At 52.6% G+C, this 22,067-nt stretch overlaps 1 protein-coding gene across 1 annotated transcript in view; it reads right to left on the minus strand.

The window, feature by feature from the left end:
* The window catches only part of LOC144129058 (neurobeachin-like), a 318,181-nt gene that overhangs the window by 53,112 nt on the left and 243,002 nt on the right, over window positions 1-22,067 (minus strand). Inside the window, 1 exon segment of the mRNA XM_077662943.1 lies at window positions 11,199-11,316. Within this exon segment, the coding sequence (XP_077519069.1) occupies window positions 11,199-11,316 (118 nt within the window).

Here is a 22,067-nt window from a genome sequence, read left to right on the forward strand (position 1 = left end):
GCATTCTATTGTGGTTCCAATCCCCAAGTCAGGTCAGCCTCCAGTATCTCTCTCGGCCCTTCGTCCAATTTCCCTTACCCCTACCATCTGCAAGCTTTATGAAAACATTCTAGCCGCACGCTTATCATGGTGGCTGGAATCCCATGATTGTTACCCAGATTCCCAAATTGGTTTCCGCCCACATATTGGAACGGAGGACGGCCTTGCTACTTTGGCTGCTGACGTGCTTGACCACTCTCCACAGAGTCACCTTGTACGAACCGTAATCGCTGCAGACATAACAAAGGCATATGATAACATCCTTCACTCTGCCATTCTTGCCTCCCTTCAAACTCTTGGTCTCCCTCACCGGTTCCTCCTCTCCATTCACGCCTTTTTAGCAAATCGAACCTTCAGCGTGCGTGTCCACGGAAAGCCCTTTGGTAATTTCACTTCCAATAGAGGAGTGCCGCAGGGCTCCGTTCTCGCCCCCACATTATTTAATGTGGCTTTAATTCCTCTGGTTCGAGCCCTAGAGACCATCCCCTCTATCCGCGTGCTTGCATATGCCGATGATGTCACCTTGTGGTGCTGTCATCCAGATGCGTCTATTCATCAGTCGGTCCTTCAACACGCGCTGGATGTATTGACATCTCGCCTCCCACCTTTGGGTCTAACACTCTCTCCTATTAAATCATGTTTCATTCGAATTGGAAATAAAGCCGCCTTACGGAAAGCTCCCCCTTTAAATTTTACGGTACATAATTCTCTGATTCCTCAGGTAGAAACTGTTCGTATTCTTGGTCTTCTCCTCCATACATCTGGGACTGGCACCCCGTGGCTGACAGCCACCCGTAAATCGGCTCACGCTACTCTAGGTCTGATTCGTCGCATAGCTATGCGCTCTGGTGGCGCACGTGCTCATACGGCCCGCCAGCTTGTGCGCTCTATCCTTCAGCCACGGATAGTATATCAGGCTCAATTTCAACGTCTCACCCGCAGACAGTGGGACTCCCTTGAAGCTATCAATCGTGAGGCTATGCGCGTCATAACATATCTGCCTCGTTTAACACCCATACCTGTGCTACAGTAGTTCGCCCAACTTAATACACTCAGTGAGATCATCGACCAACGGGTGGCAAATAGAGCTCGCAAACAGTCTCTCAAACTTCATCGTTTAAAGACACTTCCACCGTGGTCCTATTGCCAGCTCACTGACAATCGCCCCACTGTTTCCCCGTCGGTATCAGCAGCGTATCTGCCTGAAGGGTGCATATTATACACGGATGCATCTCATTCTGCAGAGAGGGGAGTTACTGCTGTGTATAGTCCATCTCATCCGCATCTCAACTCTCGCGCGACGTATACTGCGGATACGTGCACTCCCCTGGCATTGGAACTTCAAGCCATTTACAATGCCATTGCTTCCCTTCCGCTCGTTCCAACATTCAATACAGTTCACATTTACACCGACTCCCGCGCCGCCCTTAAACAGCTGAAGGCTGTTCGACGAACGTTCCAGATTTCACAATCTATTCATGTGCTCTGCGCAAAGTATCCATGTCCTGTGCGCATACACTGGATTCGCGGCCATGCCCAGGATCCACATAACATTCAAGCGGATGCTATGACTCATCTTCATACATTAGACGATCCGCCACCTTCCCCTCTTCCCCCAGATCCGTTCCTGTCCCACGTTTCCGATTCCGAAGTTCTGCGTCAGCGAACACGCGCTCTAATTCCTCCGTGTTCGCACCCTCTCCCCCGTAGTCTTACTCGGCAGGAGGAGGTATCCGTGCGCCGGATTCGGGCAGGGGCGGCTCTGACACCATCTGTCCGTCATCGGTGGCGTGCCAAAGATCTGCCACTACCTGACAGGTGCCCTCACTGTGGCGCTGCACCGGACATATGTGATGTGCGGCACTTGTTGTGGACGTGCCCAGCGACGGCTGCTATCAGAAAACGGCTCCTCAGGGAGGTGGGCCTGCGGTGGAACCGCGAAAGTGACTTCGTGAAGTGGACAATGGACAACCGTTTTATTAACAACCTCTGCGACTACCTCAGCGCAACGGTTCTTCACTCCTTTTAACTTTCAATCCCGTGCATTCCTTCCCCCCTTTCCTTTTTCAACTTATGCCTCATGGCACACTTCTCGAATAAAAAAAAAAAAAAAGATACAGAGAAATAGGGCCTCTGCACGATAGTGCATAAAATGTTTTTTAAACACATAGGAAACGAAACCTGCACAACTGTTAAAGGAGGGCAATAACGCATACACTGAGACTTCGAACTCCAGTTCGCGGTTCCTCTATCAATAATAATAATAATAATAATAATAATAATAATAATAATAATAATAATAATAATAATAATAATAGGTTTTTGGGGAGGAAATGGCGCAGTATCTGTCTCATATATCGGCGGACACCCGAACCGCGCCGTAAGGGAAGGGAGAAGGGAGGGAGTGAAAGAAAGCAAGAAATAGGTGCCGTAGTGGAGGGCTCCGGAATAATTTCGACCACCTGGGGATCTTTAACGTGCACTGACATCGCACAGCACACGGGCGCCTTAGCGTTTTGCCTCCATAAAAATATGGCAAAGCTGGCGACGGGAAGGGGCATTTCTCGAATTTCAATACGTCACCGGCACTCATGGATTTATTGATTTGGCCGATGAAAGAAATGAAAGCACATCGGTACGACGGATGAAGGCGTAGCGTGGAGGGAGACCTCTCTCCATACGCGCATGACGCTGCCTCCTCGCGCCACGTTAACGCGCGACGACACCGCTCAAACGGCCTCGACGACGCGGCCAATATGGCGACGACAGACGACGCTCCGCACGCCAGACCGTCAGCGAAAGGACCTCGGGTGACGAAAGGCGCTCGCGGGACTCGCGATTCCACGAGCGCAGTTCGAGGAGGAAAGCGTCCGCCAGCCGACCGAGGAATTAATTCCGCGCAGTAAGAGAATTGCAACACAACGCGTATGCAGAAAACGTCGAGAGTCGGACTGCTTCGCCGCGCGAGACGTGCCCGCACAGCCGAGGCTTCTCGGACACTTGGCGATGCGCTCGCACGCACTTCAGGCCGATGACGGACGTCCCGGACCTGCCCGAGAGGCCTGTCTCCTCCGCGACGTCTTCAGCAGTCAGCTGCGCACGCCCCGGAAATTCAACGCGAGAGCCGCAGTGTCTGGCACCCTTCGCCAGCACGGCTTTTTGGAAAGTCGCGCGACGCCTTTCCCAACGCCGCGCGAAACTACCCAGAACTATGCGCGTACGTGTGTCTGCCTTTCGACGCTTCTCCCCTTCCTTTTTTTTGCTACGCATCGTCGTCGGGGCGCGATGTCGGCCAAGAGCTGTCTCTTCTCCGCAGTCCCGGCTCGCTTCAAAGTGCGCGCTCCCCCGCACCCCCTTATTTATTTCCTCCCTGGCTCGTTATTCTAGCACACTCGTTTAGGCATTCAAGGCCCCGGCGTTCTTCTACTGCGCGCCGTCTAAAAAGGAGTACGGCTCCTTCACGTGGAGGCGGCGTTGGCCCTGTTTACCCGCCGGGCGAGTGGCACAGCGCACCAAGCGTCCCGATACAAACGCATACGCTCGCTCATCCGGAATAGGTGCAGCGTTGGGGAAGCCGTAGGGACAGGCATCGGCCAATCGCAGACCGAACGTCGTGACGACGAAATACTCCCCACGTTACGAACGGTTTCTGATTGGCCGGTCGCCACTGGCGGGGCACTGGCTGTACAGCAGAGACAGGCAGGGTCTCGGCCAATCGCGCGCGGTGTTTGCTCGCTAACAGCTTTGCGAATTCCGTCGCTGACTGGCTGGTGGCAGCTCCGGCTGCCATGGCACTGCACGGTACAAGAAAGAGAGGGGGGACAGAGTGGACGGCTCTATGGCGTCGTGGTGCGACGTGCGGGTAAACAGAGCGCCGCACACTCGGCGGCGTTTGACTGATGGTGGTGCATGGCCCCGCGGCGGAAGGCAGCCAAACGCTGCTTTAACCAGCCACTTTGCTCGCTGGTTTACGATATGCGCGTGCAGACTAAACCGCGCGCGCATTAAAAGTGCCACGGGGCCCGGAAAGAAACAGAGCGCCGGCTCGGCGCAAAAGAAAAATTGGCTCCGAAACTTAACGCGAAAGAATTCGCCTGCCGACCATAAATCAACGGCAAGCATAGAAGCTCCCATGCGCTGACGATCCCGAAGGGGCCCGTGACGGTGGTTAACGTCGCGACCAACGCGAGACTAAAGTAATTTACACGGGCATAGAATGCTCATAGTACTGGTTATCGTTGTTGGCGTTCTCTTTTGAATAGAATATAGCAGCTTTACAGACTAGCGTCGGAGCTGGACTCAGCCGAAATCCGCCTCGAAACAACGCGAAAAATAAATAGGAAAATTGGCTTTTGGGGGAAAAAATGGCGCAGTATATGTCTCATATATCGGCGGACACCTGAACCGCGCCGTAATGGAAGGGATAAAGGAGGGAGTGAAAGAAGAAAGAGGTGCCCTAGTGGAGGGCTCCGGAATAATTTCGACCACCTGCAGATGTTTAACGTGCATTGACATCGCACAGCACACGGGCACCTTAGCGTTTTGCCTCCACAAAAACGCAGCCGCCACGGTCGGGTTCGAACCCGGGAACTCCGGATCAGTAGCCGAGCGCCCTAACCACTGAGCCACCGCGGCGGGTACGCGAAAACAACCCGAGCCGAAGCTTGCATCGCGACGTGCAACAAAGCTCGCATCAGCTTTGAGGCAAAGTTAACGAACTTTGCTTCCAAGCGCTTCTTTTTCAAAAGGGGCGGGTTGATGTGAAGGAATAGCTGCATTGTTTTGTCAATCGATCAAAATTCGCTGGACCGCTGTCTAAAAGAAAAAAATCTGCAAAGCAACAATCGCATGCAATCTAACACGTCAGCTATAGGATATATATTCAAGAGCACAAGTTCGCTATTTCATCTGCGAAGACCTCCGTAAGGTCAATGTGTATGAAAATCAGCACTCGTGATTAAACCAAACACGCGAAAGTTAGCTGACTGCCACGCTACTCGTGGCAAACGGGTGCAGTGCTGGGAGCTACTCAGACATTCGGCGCCCTGCCTGGTCAGCCCGACAGGTGGCGCCTGCGTCTCCTCGCCTCCTTACCCAAGGCATTGGGGTTTAGGGATAGTGAAGGGAAAGTGGATTTTAAGAGGTTAGAAGTAACCAAGCGAAGGTTATCTGATTGGTGGCTAAAAGCAAGACAGGAGTAAAATTTCACAAGACATGGCTATAGGTGGCTTGAGCCACCGCCCGATGTAAAGGGTTCAGCCGTATCCATCCATCCATCCATCCTTATGCTCACCAGCAAAAACTGGTCGCACATCATGCCCCGACTTAGATTCGGACTTTCGTAATTGGCGTGACGGACAACCATGGTTGCAAGCTACTTAAATACTCCACCACGGCCGCTCAATGGAAACGCAAGTGCGCTTCCATTGAGCTGCCGTGACTCTACACAGCGGAGCTGCTAGTGCGATGCCAGTGGCGGTATTCAGAACTACGTTATAGTGATATGGACGGGCGGTTCCTCGAAAGCCTACGGACGAATGTTTATAGATTTGGACCAATATCAGAAAAAAAACGTATACGTGGAGCTGGGCCGAAGCAGCCGGGTCCAATACCCCCCTACACGTTTTAGAAGTATGGTAAGCTGGGCGAACTGGCATCAACTGATTGTGTTAATCATCATTTAGAAGACGATCGACTAGAATGAAAAAACTTGAGGGGACACCTAAGCTCCGCCTTAAGGTTATGACGCGAATGCGTTCATGGGTGCCTTCAGTGACTTGGGGTCCTCCTTGCGTATCACTTCGCAGACAACAACAACAACAACAACAATAATAATAATAATAATAATAATAATAATAATAATAATAATAATAATAATAATAATAATAATAATAATAATTGGTTTTTGGGAAAAGGAAATGGCACAGCATGTCTCATATATCGTTGGAAACCCGAACCGCGCCGTGAGGGAAGGGATAAAGGAGGGAGTGAAAGAAGAAAGGAAGAGGTGCCGTACCGGACGGCTCCGGAATAATTTCGACCACGTGGGGATTTTTAACGTGCACTGACATCGCACAGCACACGGGCGCCTTAGCGTTTTGCCCCCATAAAAACGCAGCCGCCGATTATTCCGGAGTCCTCCACTACGGTACCTCTTCTTCCTTTCTTCTTTCACTCCCTCCTTTATCCCTTCCCTTACGGCGCGGTTCAGGTTTCCAACGATATATGCTGTTCTTATATATTTTCATCATCCCATAACACAATGCGATAGCATTAGACATCCCTACCGCGCAAGTACTCCTCCTCTGTCGCCTTGGTTCTGACTATACGTGCCAATTTATGCAGAAATGGTAATTCTTTACTCACATTCATAGATAGCGGGGAGTCCTCATATCACTCCTGCAGCAGGTGGTTGTCATACACAGCCACCGTAGGGCTTGTGAGACCCAAATTGCTCTTCCCGGCAACCTCTTGTGACCAATCATTACTTTCACTGCCACTTGCCACGGTGGACAGTTTTCTCACAATCATGTGGGCACGATGTCACCTGCCATGGTAAGCAGGTTGCGATCACGTCACAAGGGCAGGTAAGCCATCTGCTCTCTCTCTGACAATGCCGCTGCCGCCACCGGATTTTCTAGAGAACGGCAGCCTTAACGATATCGCGTCAAAAAAAAAGTGCGCAGAAGAGGCGCTTAATCTCAGCTGAAGCTTTAAAGCAAGCATGCTCACTTGTCATGCCGTTTATCTTCGTTGCCACCTTCATGCTTAAGCGTAAAGTTTTGTTAATAATGCGTAAGCTAAAAGTCAGCACCTGCCCTATTTCACGCACTTCATGTTGTCTAGTCGATCGTTTCCTGCGGTTTTTACCACGCTTTCGCCACACGTTGCCTCCTGTACATTGCATGCCAGGATAATTCACAATGAGCGAAGAATGGTTTTTGGCACTCCCCTACACGAGCTGCGGACAAATAGTATAATAAGCATTGAATGGTCGCCCCAGCGCCATAGCTGCGCCTTTGACAAAACTGAATTTTGGCGCCTGCCTGGGAGAGAAAAAAAAACCTAGCAGTTTTTTTGGGATTGAAGTAATACAGCTCCGCAACACGTTTACAAGCTGCGCAAACCACTTGACTCACCGAATCTTTTACTGAGCTCCTGTTTACGGCCTGAAACCGATTTCAAATTAACGCAAGTAGGTGTGACACCCGTCAAAACACCAATACCGCAACAGCTCAAGCGCCGTCACCGCGCTTACGCGTTATTTTTATTGAAAACAAAATTTTCGGCGCTTCGAACAAGATGACCACAATGACGACGATGAAATGTTCGCCGGAGAAAAAAGAATGAACGGAGGTTTACGCTCACCAGTTTGACCTAAGCTTCGCAGAGAAATTTTAGCCACGCGGCAGTGTTTCGCCACTCCGGATTTGGAGGCAACGCGAGAGCTGAAGAGAAGCTGTGTGCTCCTTTTGCCTGAAAGGCGTGACTGCGCTCGGTTCCGAATCGCGACGCCAACGAGAAATCTCCCAAATTACGTCCTCCGTTTCTTCTCTGTCTGTGCCGGATGTTCGATCGCTTATCCCTTACAAAAATTTTAGACAGTCTATAGACTGTTCGTAGACTTATGTCTATAAAGTCTATAGCCCCCCCCTCCTATAGAGAAATACTAGATAACAGTCTACAGGCAATACAAATACTATAGAAAGTCCATAGAAAATCTATAGATTTTTGGTCATACACTTTTAGTAGACTTTTGTCTGTAGACTGTCTGAAAATACAAAAAGAAATATCTATAGGAAGGCAATATAGTCTAAAAGAGGCCTAGAGATTGTTTTTGTAAGGGATTGCCGCCGTTTTCCGCAACAATGAGGACGAGGACCATATCACGCGCGCTGCAGCACACTCTGCACAGTTTAACCCCCGCTATCCTCCACGTCCGACCCACACCGCGCATACATGGGAGCCCAGGTGTCCGCGCACAAAGACACTGGGCGCTGAGGCGCACCGCAGCGCAGATGACCGCGTCGTAGTCAGCAGCAGCCTGAGCCGCAGCTTCGCGAACCATGTTCTGAGCGATACAGGAAGCGGGAGTCCCGGGCCCCAGCTCCAAGGGGCCCGCGCGACCGGAGCCTCGGCTGAAGCGGCGGCGTCGCAGGACGCCAGGCGCGCACCGTAAATCTCGGCGGCGGTGCGAGCTCGCGACGCTGTGACAAAAAGGCGCGGCCCCTAAATCAACGCCCACGGTGTGCCCCCCCCCCCCCCCCCCCTTCCCTCTCACCTCCTTTCCCTACGCTCACCCGTCCCTAACACCACCATCAGAGAGGGGCGTCGGGGGTCTCGCTGAAGGTATTACACGCCGAGGCCGAGGCGTTGTCGCTCCTGGCTTGAGAGTGCCAAGTGACGGCCCCCTCGAGGCTGCGACATGAGGTCGCCAGTGCATGACAATGAGGAAAGGCCATGGCTCCTCATGAATATAAGCCTTACGCTTGGGAGGCGCTGCTGCGCAGAAGCTTCGTTAAGCCGGGATGTTTTCGTCTCCAAACTGCTCTGCCTTAATTGGGCACTGAAGTCAACTCTATTCGAGTTAGTAAAGTTCCCGCAAAAAAAAAAAAATGATTCTCTGGTTCGGCGTGGGTATGTTAACGTCTGTCCGGCAGCAAAACACGCATTCATGACCGAGAAAACTCGGTCTTAATTGTGTCGGGAAAATTGTTAAATTCGAACCCGCGACGTGAACACCGAGAAGGACTGGCTGTCGCCGCTTTGAAGTGAATGGTGATGTGGCGTAGCCTCTGGGATCCGCGTATAACATTTAGTGTCGACGCACGCCGTTTACTTTCGAAACCGGCCAGTGATGGAAACACCTCATTTTGTTTTCTGGTCTTTCAAATGTTATAAAAGCTCCGTTTTCAGTGACAGTGGTCTCTGAAGTTGGACTGCAGTGACATACTATACGGCATTTTAACTACAATATGTCCTCGGTGTGCCCTCAGCTTAACGCCGGGAAAATAATTTTAGGTGACGGAACGAAACGTCCTCACCGTGTCTGAGCGCGACGATCTCGTCCGTTTCGACGCTTTTACGAAGCGATCGTCCAAAATTCGGCGGTAACGAGAACGTGTGGCCTAACCTACATACTTCATCACTTACTGCTCTATCAATTTTACAGCAGGTAACCGGAGTGACGTCAACTTTTCGCGGACTTGAGCTTAGCACCGATTTCTCAACTCTGTTCTTACCGTGCCCATTGAGCGCGGGCCATCGGTGACCCAGATATCGCGCGCTGTTTTCCTCAACACCGACTTTTGAGCACTTTTACATCGTACTATAGGATTCCAGGCAAATTAGCTACCTGTTACGAGTTGTAAAGCTTCAAAAATATGACATCGACTTTAAAATCACATTTCCCATTAAGCGCGGTGGTTTCATTATGGCAATGCGCAAAAATTGTTTGGTTTTCTTGATGTGGCTGATGGGGTCGAATTTCGAAAGTTGTGTGTGTGCGTTCCTTGCACACAAATAGTTTAGACCCTCTGGAGCCTCCTAGCGGGCGCAAGCCTTTACGCAAAAAACTTTTAGAGTTAGTGCGCAAAGAAGCGGTGTTCTACATCAGGACGCAAGGCGTACGTGGATGACAGCCGATGACCCGTAAAAAAAGGTCGAAGTTGCAGCTGCGCGTCAAGCGATGCCTTGCTCACTTACGAGAACATCATCGAGCTCCTGCGACTGCATCTCTAGTGCACCGATGACAGCTTGTTTTCTGGGGGCCGAATGACGGTGATATCACAATCGCAAAACTGTCACAAACATCCCTCCTATAGGTCGGCATGGACTGGAGGACATATCGACCAATAGGAGCGGGGCTAATTGATCGGTTTGTGAATGGTTTGCGATTTGATCGTTACGCAATTCGGCCTCGGGTCTTCTTCTTCCCAGGTTAACGTCGAAAATGCATTCTGAAGCTCTTATGTTCATGTTCGATGCCTGCATGTGTCCTTCTACATTAAGGATCTCTTATGCCCAATGACAAGTGTGCCTTACTTGGCCAGTGAAGTTTTCCTTTTTCGCCTCGAAACATTAACGAGGTACCACATTTTGCACATTTGATGCATACTAGCCAACTTTATTTCTTGATATTCACATGTCTTCTGAAGCTTCGCTGTCATCTTCACTAAATTTATGCGGGTCACAATTTTTCCCGCGTATTACAGTTCACCATTTACTTTCAACATGTCTATCATTCTGAATCACCTTTACGTTAGGAGATTTGTATTTGTCAAATAAATCTTCACATTAGTGCCTAATATTTCAGTCTGAAATGCATAATATAAAATGGTAGATTCATTAGCTTCATTTTGATGCGCTGCACATTATTGCGGCCAATGCATCATTTTAAGTAAAAAATAATAAAACGAAACAACAAACAACGGCAAATTTTCACACGGTAAAGAAATAATTAATGAATCCTCCTTCACAAGAAGAAAAAAAATTATTGACCACATCACTGGCCGGTGCAAAGTTACGCGGTCTCGTACCGTAGGTTGACGGTTTATCACGGAACGATGCCCGTTCGGAAAGCTCGGGAACACCGGCTATAGCAACCAGACATGCAGACACGGATTGTTTTTCGCCGGCGGCTCAAGCTAAAATTCTTGAAAGGACGGTGGGAGGGGGGGGGTGGGGGTGGTAAGCTTGATTTTAAGGAGGGACCACGCTCTTCCTACGTGTCCCGTAGTAACTACCGTTATTATCGAATCAATAGTGCTGGGAATGGCGTCATGTGATCCTACAGAGCTCCCGAATCTTCTAGTCTTCCTGAAGAAACAACACTGAATACGGGAAATCGGTTCGCTTCACTACGGGACAACCGGACACATCCGATATCCCACCATGGACGTGCTGGCCCGGCTACACCCTCTAACGGCATGCTTTTCGCCACGCGATACTCGCTTTGTCGCGACTGATCCCTTCACTTACAGTGCACTGGCATTTCGCTAACGCAACGAGTTGTTCGATTCGCCACCAAGTATCCTCTGCCTCGGGAAGCGTTAAAACAGAGGCGCCGCATGAACGAACGCGCGCTTGGGAGCAACGCCGAAGGCGATAACTCCGCGGTACCTGAAAGCAACGCGAAGGAAGGCAGAGAGAGGACTCACTTCGCGACGCCAGGAAGATCTCCAGAGCGATGTTCTGCAGGAGGTAGCGCCTCGAGAAGATGGCCCGGATCTCGGAGAAATGCCACTTGCCATGCACATGGTCGCAATACTTGATCGCCTGCGCACGAGCAAGGAAGAGAAGAAGCGCACTGGGTCACGAGAGGGCACACATTTTGTTTTTTTTTTTTCAGAGAGAGCCACTATAGCCGCTACAGCGTTACTGCATGCACGCAAGTACACATGCAGGCAGACAGTGTATCACACAGATTACTGTAGGGGACAAAAGTCTGTGGACCACGTGTTTTTCAAACGAATCCGACAGCTCTACTATTAGCCTGTGGCTGGAGGTCACAGTTGTGGAGGTGAAACTCAAAATTTTGTTCTTTCATCTCCACAAGTGTTGTCTCCAGGCGCCGGCTAGAGGTACAGCAATCTGCTTCGTTTGAGGAACACGTGGTCCACAGACTTTTGTCCCCGACTGTACACGACACGCATTCAAGAAATAACGACAGTAGCGCAAAAAAAAAAAAAAGAGGGCCCTCAATTCGCGCAACATTCGAGAAGCAGTACCTCCTTCTCAAGGAGTGAGGTTATGGGCGAGGAAGTTGATGTTCAGTTCGTGACCAGGCCCCAATGTGTTTTTTGGAACGGCTTTTTTTTTTTTAGGCTTTGAGGCACTGCTGCAACGAACACTGCGGGCACTCAATGTGAACTGCGCGAGCCTCTAAGCATGCCTTGTGAGGGCCGAAAAAAGAAATGGCGGCCACGTTGTTCCTATGCTCGAGCTACTTTCGCGCCCGTATCAAAGGTTAGCGCGCGCGTGTCCGCTTCCGCGATTAATCGCAACTAGTCCCACTCACACGTGTGAGCCTGTGCGTATGCCGCGAAATGCTCACAGCTACCGCACAACACGGCGAACGCCCACGCCACACAAGTGACGTGACCACTAAGTAGAAAAAAAATAGAAGTATTGGCTGCCCCTCTGCGGACAGAGAAAGAAGACTCACGAAGAGCACATGAGGACAGACACGGTACTGCCGCTGCTGCGAGCGGCCTCGTTTCCCCAGTGACCGGAGGCAGATTGAAACGCGTCGCTGCGAACCGCACCTACAGCCGTCGCCGCGGAAAAGACGGGTGGCGGGGGAGGCAGTCCCGCAATTTTCTAATCGCGCCGGGGCATCAATCAGAGCACGCGGGCGGGCGGGTGCGCGCGCTCGCGTGTCCTGGAAGCTGCTCTTCCTCGCTCGACAACCATGCACCGTGGGGAAGCGACCACGCTGTGGGCGCGATTAGACTACACGCATCTGAAAGCGGGAGAGGCGCGTGCGCGTTGGCAGGACAGGAAAGAAGACAGCCAGGGCCGAAATGTTTCGCATGACCCCCCCCCCTCAACTGCGGTGGCTCACCGCCACTTCACGGGAAGGCGTTAAAACGTGCTCGCACTTCCATTTCTTTTCTTTTGACCCTATCTCCCCCTCTCATTTTGCGCCCGTCTGAAACGCGCAACACGCCCGTGACGTTGCCTCGGAACAGCGCGCCACACGTGAACACAGTTGCGAGATGCGGCAGACAGATTGGACCCGGGGCTCCGAACTTAGCACGCGACTCGGGCGCGCGGTTTGCAACCATGCGCGGCGCCAGACCGTGGAGAAAGAAGGGGGAAGAAAAGCGGGCGGTGAGCTCGGCGCGTTCATTAGGCACTCCATATGGGACGGCGGCGACGACGATAGCATCGTAACAGGAACCGGTGCAGCGCGTAATCGTTCCCGTTCATCGGCGCCGCTTTCCCCTCCCGCAGAGCGCCCCGGGTGGGTGTCCCGCTCGCGCGCAGCGGTGGCGGCCGGCGTAACGTGAACAGCCCGTCGCGGCCGAGCGCTGAGCGGGGCAAGAATAGACCACTCAGCGAGCCGTCCCATCTCTGCGTGTGTATACACCCCCGCTGCGCGGATGCACCGTGCGGCGCCGTGGCGCGCGCGGTGTTCGCTTTCTCACGCAACCTCGATGTCTGCGGAGCGAAACTTAGAGAGGCTCACACCAGAAGTCCACAGGAAAGGCGGAGCAAGACGAGAAAACATTTCAGACTTCCAACCGTGCCGTGCCCCAGGGGACAAGTTAGAGCGACAGCCGTACACGTTAGCTCCCGCTTCCAAAGTCTCGCACCACCTTCCTAGAGACCCTGCACTCAATGCACCTCCTCTGACAGCTGCATGGGTCTCAAAGGACACCCGCGACACTTCTTACTGGCACACCCGAATCAAGCGCGAGAAGAGTGGCTTGAAACATGTCTAGAGAGCCGCGGACTGGACGTGGGAGTTAATTTGTTTGTATCTCGGTACCAGTCCACCTGGATCGGTAAGACCATGCAAGATACACATTCTTAGGGCCAGTACTGTGGCCGACATCCTCTCATTCAGAAGCGGGAGAACCACGGCAGCTTTCCGCTACATGCAGCACGACAGCGCTGTCTACGCCAGAGAAAGTTTAATACACTGCTATCGCCGCAAGAGCACGCAGCGCAAGCAGCTACTGGCCTTCTATGATGAAACCAGGACGTTTTCGAGGGGGGGGGGGGGGGGGGGGGGTCCTAATAAGAATGACGCATCCTATACCTTATACCAATGGGCGCAGTGAGTCACAGCGCCGAGGAGGACACTGACGATACCGGCAAGGAGAGTAGAGAAATGCCGCAATTCTCACGAACCTATGCCCGTCCCAAAACGTTCCTTCCAAAGTTGCCAGCAAACCGAACATCTCCCTCACGTTTTCAGCCTCTGTTGACTCCGAATCAAGTCACGTAGAAGAGGAAGCCACACGATCGTCGCGCGTTTCCACCCCCCGACTATTAACCTCCTTCGACAAGGCCATTTCCTTCGCACACGGGAAAACAAACGCCGCAGAAGCGATCGCGCGTCAGCTCTCCCGTCTGCGTGGAGATATTCTCGGCAACGACGCTGCAGCTCGCAGTCCGGAACGGAGGGGCTTTAATACGCGGCACAACGAGACGCAGTCGAGCCTTCAGCTCTTATGACGTCAGAGTCGGCAGCAGCATGCCCTCCGCGGATGAGGCGCATCAGGCGAATCCAATCGGAAAGGAAAAGTGCCCCACGCCGCTGCATCGCCTGCAGGACGGCGCTGTTTTAACCGAGAGCTCGCACGCAGCAGCGTCCATTACGCCCCATCCTCTTCCTCCTCCTTTGCAAGCGCCGACACTGCGGAGCACGCGCTTCAGACTGAAAAAGGGTCGCCGGCGCACGTTTAGTGCTCCTGAGAGCGAGCGGAGTGGCGCGCACTAATCCGTTTAGGGCGCCGCCCCCCGCCGCCGCTGCCTGGGGGCGGCACGCGTGTTGCAGTGCGCAATCACGTGATCGATACAGTCGGGGGCTCTAATTCGATTGCGACTCCCCATCCAAATCACATTAGCCGGATGCAGCGCTGGACGCGCGAAGGGCCCCGCGGAAAGTTTCTGCTCGCTGGCGGCGGCTCCGGCGGCAAAAAGCACCGAGAACCTCCGATCGACGTCCCCAAATGCGCGCTCTGGCAGAGCAAAGTGCGGCTTGCGTAAGAACAATCGCGGCCGCTGCTTCCACTCGATCGCGTATGTATACGAGGAACTCTTGTCTGCTGCGCTACCACGCGCGGGAAAACATACTTTCCCGCGAGGCAGTAATGCTCCATTTATATATTATATAGGTGGGGTTTTTGGTCCCTCGCTTCTAAAAAGTACTTTTCGAGGTTAATCGAAAATTAAGCCACGTCATGGATAACAAGCGTTATCTCAAATTAAGACAATGATTAACAAGCGCTACAAAAGGCTTAAGATCACTAGTTAAACGAAAACCCTCCTATTAGCAAAGGATATTCGCCAGTTCTCGCGCGGTGTCTTCAGCTATAGGTGCAGGAAAACGTAAGTTCTCCGGGTTCTTTCACATGTATCGTAACGAGCCTCTCACTCCCCTGCCTCGGTGTGTTCAGGAGCGTTTTCGGGTAGAAATCTGGTTTAACCCAATTTTTTCAGAAATGTGTTCGAAGCGCAAGAATCGGGTAAAAAGCTGGTTTCACCCGAAAAACAAAGCGCCCTGACAGGGATGTTATCCGTCGACATAGAGCAACGCTTGCTAGTTAGGTTTACCGGTGAAAATTCGAGTAAGACGGCGTGCTGGCCTACGCGACGTGGAACAAAGTCCCCCCCCCCCCCCTTCCCCCAGCCATCGAAAATGAAAAGAGAAAAAAAAAACAAGAATTTCGTGTTCAATTATCATTATGACGCTGTTGCTGTAAGGTCAAGACAGCACTGATGTCTTTAGCAGAATGCCTCAGTCTTGAAATCTTCCTCAGTGACCGCTTGAAGACCGCAAAGGTTTGTCATGTGGCTGGGCGCAAGCCCTCCTTTGGCAGCGGCAATGCACTGAATGGCCCACTAGTCGAAGAAGCACTAAGCAACATGCAGCACATTCGCACGAGTGCGCACTCAACCACCATCGGCCGGAGTGGCCCAGGTGTGTCCGAAGAACATCTACACCTGGGAAAAAAAAAACACCGTGTTCAGCGTTCTCACGCACGCACCACCTCCGGCGTTGCATCACTTGGTTGACGCGCCGTAGGCAGCGCACAGCGCCGGCCGAAGAAGAACCGACTGTCACGCATGTCGCGAAGGTGAGTTCGGCCGCTCCACGACCTCGCCAGCTTGAGTCCTCACCACGTGTGCGCACTTCCGATAAGTAAACCGTAAATTCGCCGCCGCTATCGCTATCGCCGCAATCGGGGATGACCATGGCGCAGACACACGCAGAGACCGCGTCGGAAGAAGAAAAACGCGCTCCGATCGGACGCGGAGACAAAGACAAGGAGAGGCGCGCACGGCGCCGGCTCTGAAGGTTCCTCGGCGAGGACCAAGTCTGCAAAACAGAAGCCAAATAGGAGAGGACGCTAAGCTCGGAGAGAAGCTGCACGGAGAGCAAATTAACTGATGGCCGCGAGCGAAGACGGCTGATGCTGCTGCTATATACGCGGGCGATTGGGGGAGGGTTCGCTCCGCCAAGAAGCCGCGCACGGACAGCGGCGGAGCACCTCACCAGCGTCAGCGCACTGGAGACAGTCGCCGGCTGGCGCTCGCTGACAAACGGCGAAGGCTCATCAGATAAAAACTAGGAGACCCGGTGTCCGCGAGAGACTGACTGCATGCACCTCCGGCGTTGCAAGTGAAGCGGGGATAAAAAAAAAAAAGCTACAAGCAGGGCGTCTCGCAGGACTCCTTCTTCCCATGCATCGCGGGGCCTTATCGGTGCCCGGCATCCCGCGGTCCGCTCCCGCCGCCGCGAAGAAGTTCGCAGAGCCGCTTCCCTTGTTAGTCCCGGCCTCGTGAGCAGCAGCAGCAGCGGGACAGGCGCCACCGAACGCAAGCAAGCAAGCGGACGGAAGAGGGACGACGCTCAATCTGCGCGGCTTCTATCTCGCCCCTGCATCTGTCCTCCTCCTCCTCGGTTGGCGGAGAAAATAGAGAGAAACAACAGGGACACACGGCGACCGCCATCTTTCTTTCTTTCTTCTCCCCTTCCTTTGCTCGCTTTTTTTCTTTTCCCTCCTTTTCTCCTTTTCCACTGCAAATAGCCTCGTCGACTCCGGCACGGAGGCGATTCTTTTCCCTCGAGGGGCTCTTAGTCTTGCGCACGCGGAAAGAGAATCGCCGCTCATACGCGGGATCAGTTTACTCGCCTTGGCATCGCGAGAGAAATATCGCCACCCGAGAAATGCAAACGGCGGTGCGCCGCCAGACGACGGCCGGTATACGTGTAGTATATATATACGCTGGTCAAGGCGACCGCGCGCGTCCCTGAGCGGTAGGCCCTCAATTATTCATTTGGACCGAGGGTATACGTCTTGCGCTGGCAGCGATTCAATCATACGAAGCGATCTAAGAGTTCCTGTTCGGCTCCATTTCGTTTTGTTTTTATTTTAATGCGGGCGCAAACGAATGGCGGGCACGAATCCGCATTGAAGTAATTCAGTCGCGTGCGCAGGTTAAGACTCCTCTGTGCGTTTAGCAGCATGAACGAACGGCGTTACGCTGAGCGCACGAAGCTTTCTGAACAGTGAATTTATACCACCGGCAAACGCTTAGTGAGAGTAATAAAGGGATATATCAACAGGCACAGGCGTCGGTGACCAGCACTTATCACGCACACATCTGCTACATACTTGCAATTAAATGACTAGACTGTTATTCCGAATTGATAAAGCGAATACTCGGCCCGAACAACTGGCTTATGGCTACTGAAGCTAACGAACAATTTCTATATCTCTGCCCCCCTCTCCACCCTGCTCCCCATGGAACGTCTCATATGCCAGTAAAGCAGTCTACCGGATCCCATCTCCTTTCCTCGATCCGTTGCGACGGTCGTGTATCAGAACAAGGAAGATTAAAGTCTTAAATCTCGTCCTAATAGTGTATGCATGAACAAGCAAACGCTCCTCGAGGATTTTGTAAACGCTGAAACAAGACGGCTTCCAAGACCGTGAGTCAGTGAGTACAAGACAAATTTCTCCTGTGCACCCAGCCTTCGCTGTCCGCCGCGATTGAGGACAGTAGCTGTAAAGTAGCTTGCATCGAGACGCAGTATCCACCTCTGAAGAAGATCTGCAGCGACCCAACCGGCTTGTCCCGTTCCGATCGCGCTGCTTACGATGGAGGCGAAACTCAAAAGACGCCCGTGTGCCGTGCGATATCAGTGCACGTTTAAGATCCTCAGGAGGTCCAAATAATTATTCCGGAGCCCTCCACTACGGCACTTCTTCCTTTCTTTCTTTTTCTCTTTCCTCCTTCCCTTCCTTTTCTTTCTTTTCTTTCATTTCTCTCTTTTTCTTCCTTTCTTTTATTCCTCTCTTTCTTTTATTCCTTTCTTTCTTTCTTTCTTTCTTTCTTTCTTTCTTTCTTTCTTTCACTCATTGCCCCCCGCCACGGCGCGGCTTGAGGTGTTCACCGAAAAGTGAGACAGTTACATTTGCTTTCCTCAAAACCAAATTTTGTGCCTGCACAGGATGTGACATTTAGAGGAGCGAAACGCATTTAAAATCAATACCTTCGTTTCCTTTGCTCGAGCGGAGGAAAGCCGAGCAGGGTCAAAAAGCAAAGCAGGTGTAGTTACGACTGGCTGCGCGCATAAAACTTCGCGAGCAGCAAAGGTGTACACACGCGCGACGGCTGCTGACAGCGGAATCTTTCATGCCATTCTTTACGCGGCCGTGTCCCAGAACGCACTTGTCATCGCATTTGTTCACTCGAAGAGTACGTTCCTGCCAACGTGCTAAAACGTATGCTCTGCCCCGCGCGCCCTTGACTTACGTTTTACTACGAGGCAGCCGCAGCTGCTGGGAGGTGGAACGTCCTCACCGGGCACTGTGAATGGCAATAACAATGTAGCGCTAACAAAACAAATCGAAGAAGAGTTTCGACGCGAAAGAAAGAAAGAAACAAAAAAAGAAAGAAATAAACTGTACGGGCGACTAAAAAATGCGTCCAGTTACCGATACATCCGTTGCTCGTACGTACGCGAAGCGTCATTTAACTCACTCCCTGGAGCTTTCGTGATCGACTCTGTGCAAACAGAACGTTTTATGGCACCCAGCTAACAGCAAGCGCCCGAGAAAAAAAATAAAGGAGAAAAGGAAGTAGGTGAGGAGGAGGGACCCGTTAAAAGAAGTCGATGTCCCGGGCCGTCCGGATAGGAACGCAAACAGTCTGCTCTCGTTAAGGCCGCCTCTAATCAAGAGGGGGAGCGCTCCGTATCTTGAGCGGAACAGACTACGCTACGCAAACATGACGGGCCGCGGTCCCCCGAGCGGAGGCAAAGGCACACAACCGCCGTGTGTGCTGGGCGAAGAGATACCGCACCATCGACCACCGCACTCGTGAAGAGGGCTGCCGTTTGGCTACGCACGCGTGTGTGCGACTCCGTACCGCACCCTCGCCCGCGCTGTTCTAAGCGGCCACTTCTAGCGCGCGGCCCCTACCGTAATCGGCTTAGGTGGAGCACACGTACTGCACAATCGAGACGGCGCACCCGTCGCTGGCGGACAAAGGGACGTGCCCTGGGCCTCACGCGGCCTCGCTGTACACACAACCGGGAGTCACGACACGAGTTTTGAACGAGCGGTTCGGCGAACATGACCCTCCTCCCCCTCCTCTTAAAGCGCCTTTTAGTTTCGCCATATCCTTCAGACGGTGGTCTCCGTCAGTGAGGTGCTATCTGCAGCTTGTTCATTATGCTGCGAGTTCTACAGAAGCGTGCACGCGACTGTTCATGCCAAGTCAGTTGAGGCCCACCCTCAACCTGCTTAACACATCAACCACAATCCACAGCAGGTAAACAGCATGCGCGCGTAGACTCAAGTAAGCGCGCGACCACTACAAAAATAAATAAATAAAAGACGGCACCAGTTTCAGCCCCATTCCCAACGGTCCAACGTACATCTTTTGCTTTTTTTAGCGATGAAAGTGCTATAGACATACATATCTATATACGTATTCCATCAATGTCTGTTGAGAGTTCAGGCCCTTCCAAGAGATGTGCCAATTAAAAGAAATAGGTTATAAAGAAAGGAAAAGCCCGGTAACTGCCTCACTGCCGGTGGGCACCCGAACCGCGCCGTGAGGGATGGTGCAAGGAGGCAGTGAAAGAGGCCCGGTGCAGGGCTCCGGATTTGTTGAGAGCACACAGGCGCCTAGTGAATTTCGTCTCCATCGAAACGCGGCCTCCGCGGCCGGGATCTCGGCATGTGCCGACTGGAAGGCGCAGGGAGAACCGGCAGTACAAAGGATTGCTCAGAATGCGCCCCTACCTGCTGCCCCAAAAGCGGAAACTAGAATCGCAACTATATGTACTACACCATTAAGATCACGAAGGGCTGGCTGGCTCTGTATTTCAGTTAAAAAATTAACGCAACCTATACAAATTCAACTACAGTCAAACCTCGTTATAACGAAATAACGGATATAAAGAAGGAATGGCGGTTCCCCTTGGAAGCTCGGTCAACACTGGCTATAACGAAGCTACGGCTATAGCGAAATAATCAACGGGCCAGTTCAAATACGTTGCAACGAGGCTCAACGTGCATCGCTCCACCATATGAGTGTAGTCATGTAAAGCTGAAAAAAAAAAAAACCTCGGGACAAAAAACCCAGAAGAAGAGATCTACGCACATCGAGGAAGAAGTGGAAGCAAGCAGGGTTCACGCACCTTAGCCAAGAAGAAAACACTGACTGTCCAAAAACGCGAAACTAGCCCGAAGGAGGATATAGCTTATGCAAAAATAAAAACAAAACAAAGGAGAAGACGAGGGAAAGAAGACAAGACGAAGGAGGTGAGGAGTCGCTCGCGCCGCCCAGGACTCGAAGCTGGAGCCACACACGGAGGCGACAGCGCGTGAAGCCGCGCGGCGGTGTGTGTTTGCACAAAGCTCGGAGAGCCGCCCTTTGATGGAGGACTGCAAACAGCTCTCAACACCGAACGCGTCTCCCACTTGACGCGGGGGAGAGGGAGAGAACCCACTCCGTGTACAGCCGCGGAAGAGGAGCGCAGCACACACACAACAACGCGCGCCCATTGTCGGCGATCACGCCCGGCTGGAACGATATGGCTCAGAGCGGAGGCCGCCGCCGCCACAGGGACAAGGTGTCGGGACACCTTTCGGGGGCACTTTCACGCTTCTCTGTGTGCGTGTGTGCGGCAAGTGTGCGCGCGTGCTGCGAAGCGGACCGGGAAGGGACGCTGGGGGATGCAACAAGGGCTCTCGAACGACAATGGAGGAGGCTCCGGGAGGAGAGGCACACCTCGGTAAGTGGCGACGAAAAAGCGTTGGGTGCCCCCCGCTTCTTCGGAGGCGTCGGAGCGCAATCGCGACGCCGCTCTCGGATTTCACAGTGCTGGTAGCATCCACACGAGAGAGAGAGAGAGAGAGAGAGAGAGAACGCTGGCGAGGGTGAGGGGACCAAGTGCTGATACGCGCCGTCGCGACGGCGCAGCGACACCTCGCGGCTACTAACCTGCGGTGGTGTTGGCGGCGAACACTTCGGGCACATAAGAGGGTATACTCGGGGCGAGTGCGCACGCACGGCGAAAGATACCAGGTCGCCTGCATTGTTGGCGCGCATGTAAGAAAGAAGAATGGACAGTGGCGGCCTCTGGATACCGGTTGAGACGGAAGATGAGGATGCATACCTACGGCGCCTCACCGGCGCATATACAACCCTCTCACTCTCAATCTGCCTGGCAGAAAGAAAGGCGGGCAGTGGCATTCCGCCGAGTTCGGTCGCCGCCCTGATCAGAACGATCGGAGCGGAAGAAGGAGACGGCGCTCGAGCAAGCGGCGGCAAAGATGACAAGAGCCGGCCGCAGGGGGAGGAGGGGGGGGGGGGGGGTGGAGGGAGACAGCTCGGCCCCCAAGGAGAGGCATCGTTTTCGCGGATGAGTGATTTCGAAGACGCGCCGTCGGCAGCGCACAAAGAAACAACTGCAACAAGAAAAGGAAGCCCGGATATACGAAGGGACGACAAAGCAGAGGACAGAAGCCACATGCACCGCAATGGCGAGAGACCCCAAACAGTTGATCGTTTGCTGGCTGCTGCTCTTCACAATAACCAAATGCTCGTATCGCTCGCTATGCAGGAAAGCCGCTGGGACAAAACGCAAGCATGAAAGCGTACTAAGCAACGTAGAAAAAAAAAGGAGCTAGGAAGCTGCGTTATTATTATTCTTTACTCGTACATTCGCGAAATTTTCCAATGGCTTCCCGCAAAATAAAAGATTAATACAGCGACGAAAAGAAAACCCTGAAAGGGACGAGGAGGAACACGATAGCAAGCGACGAAGATAA

The sequence above is a fragment of the Amblyomma americanum genome, chromosome 4 (genome assembly GCF_052857255.1).
Source record: "Amblyomma americanum isolate KBUSLIRL-KWMA chromosome 4, ASM5285725v1, whole genome shotgun sequence".
NCBI classification, from domain to species: Eukaryota; Metazoa; Arthropoda; class Arachnida; order Ixodida; family Ixodidae; genus Amblyomma; species Amblyomma americanum.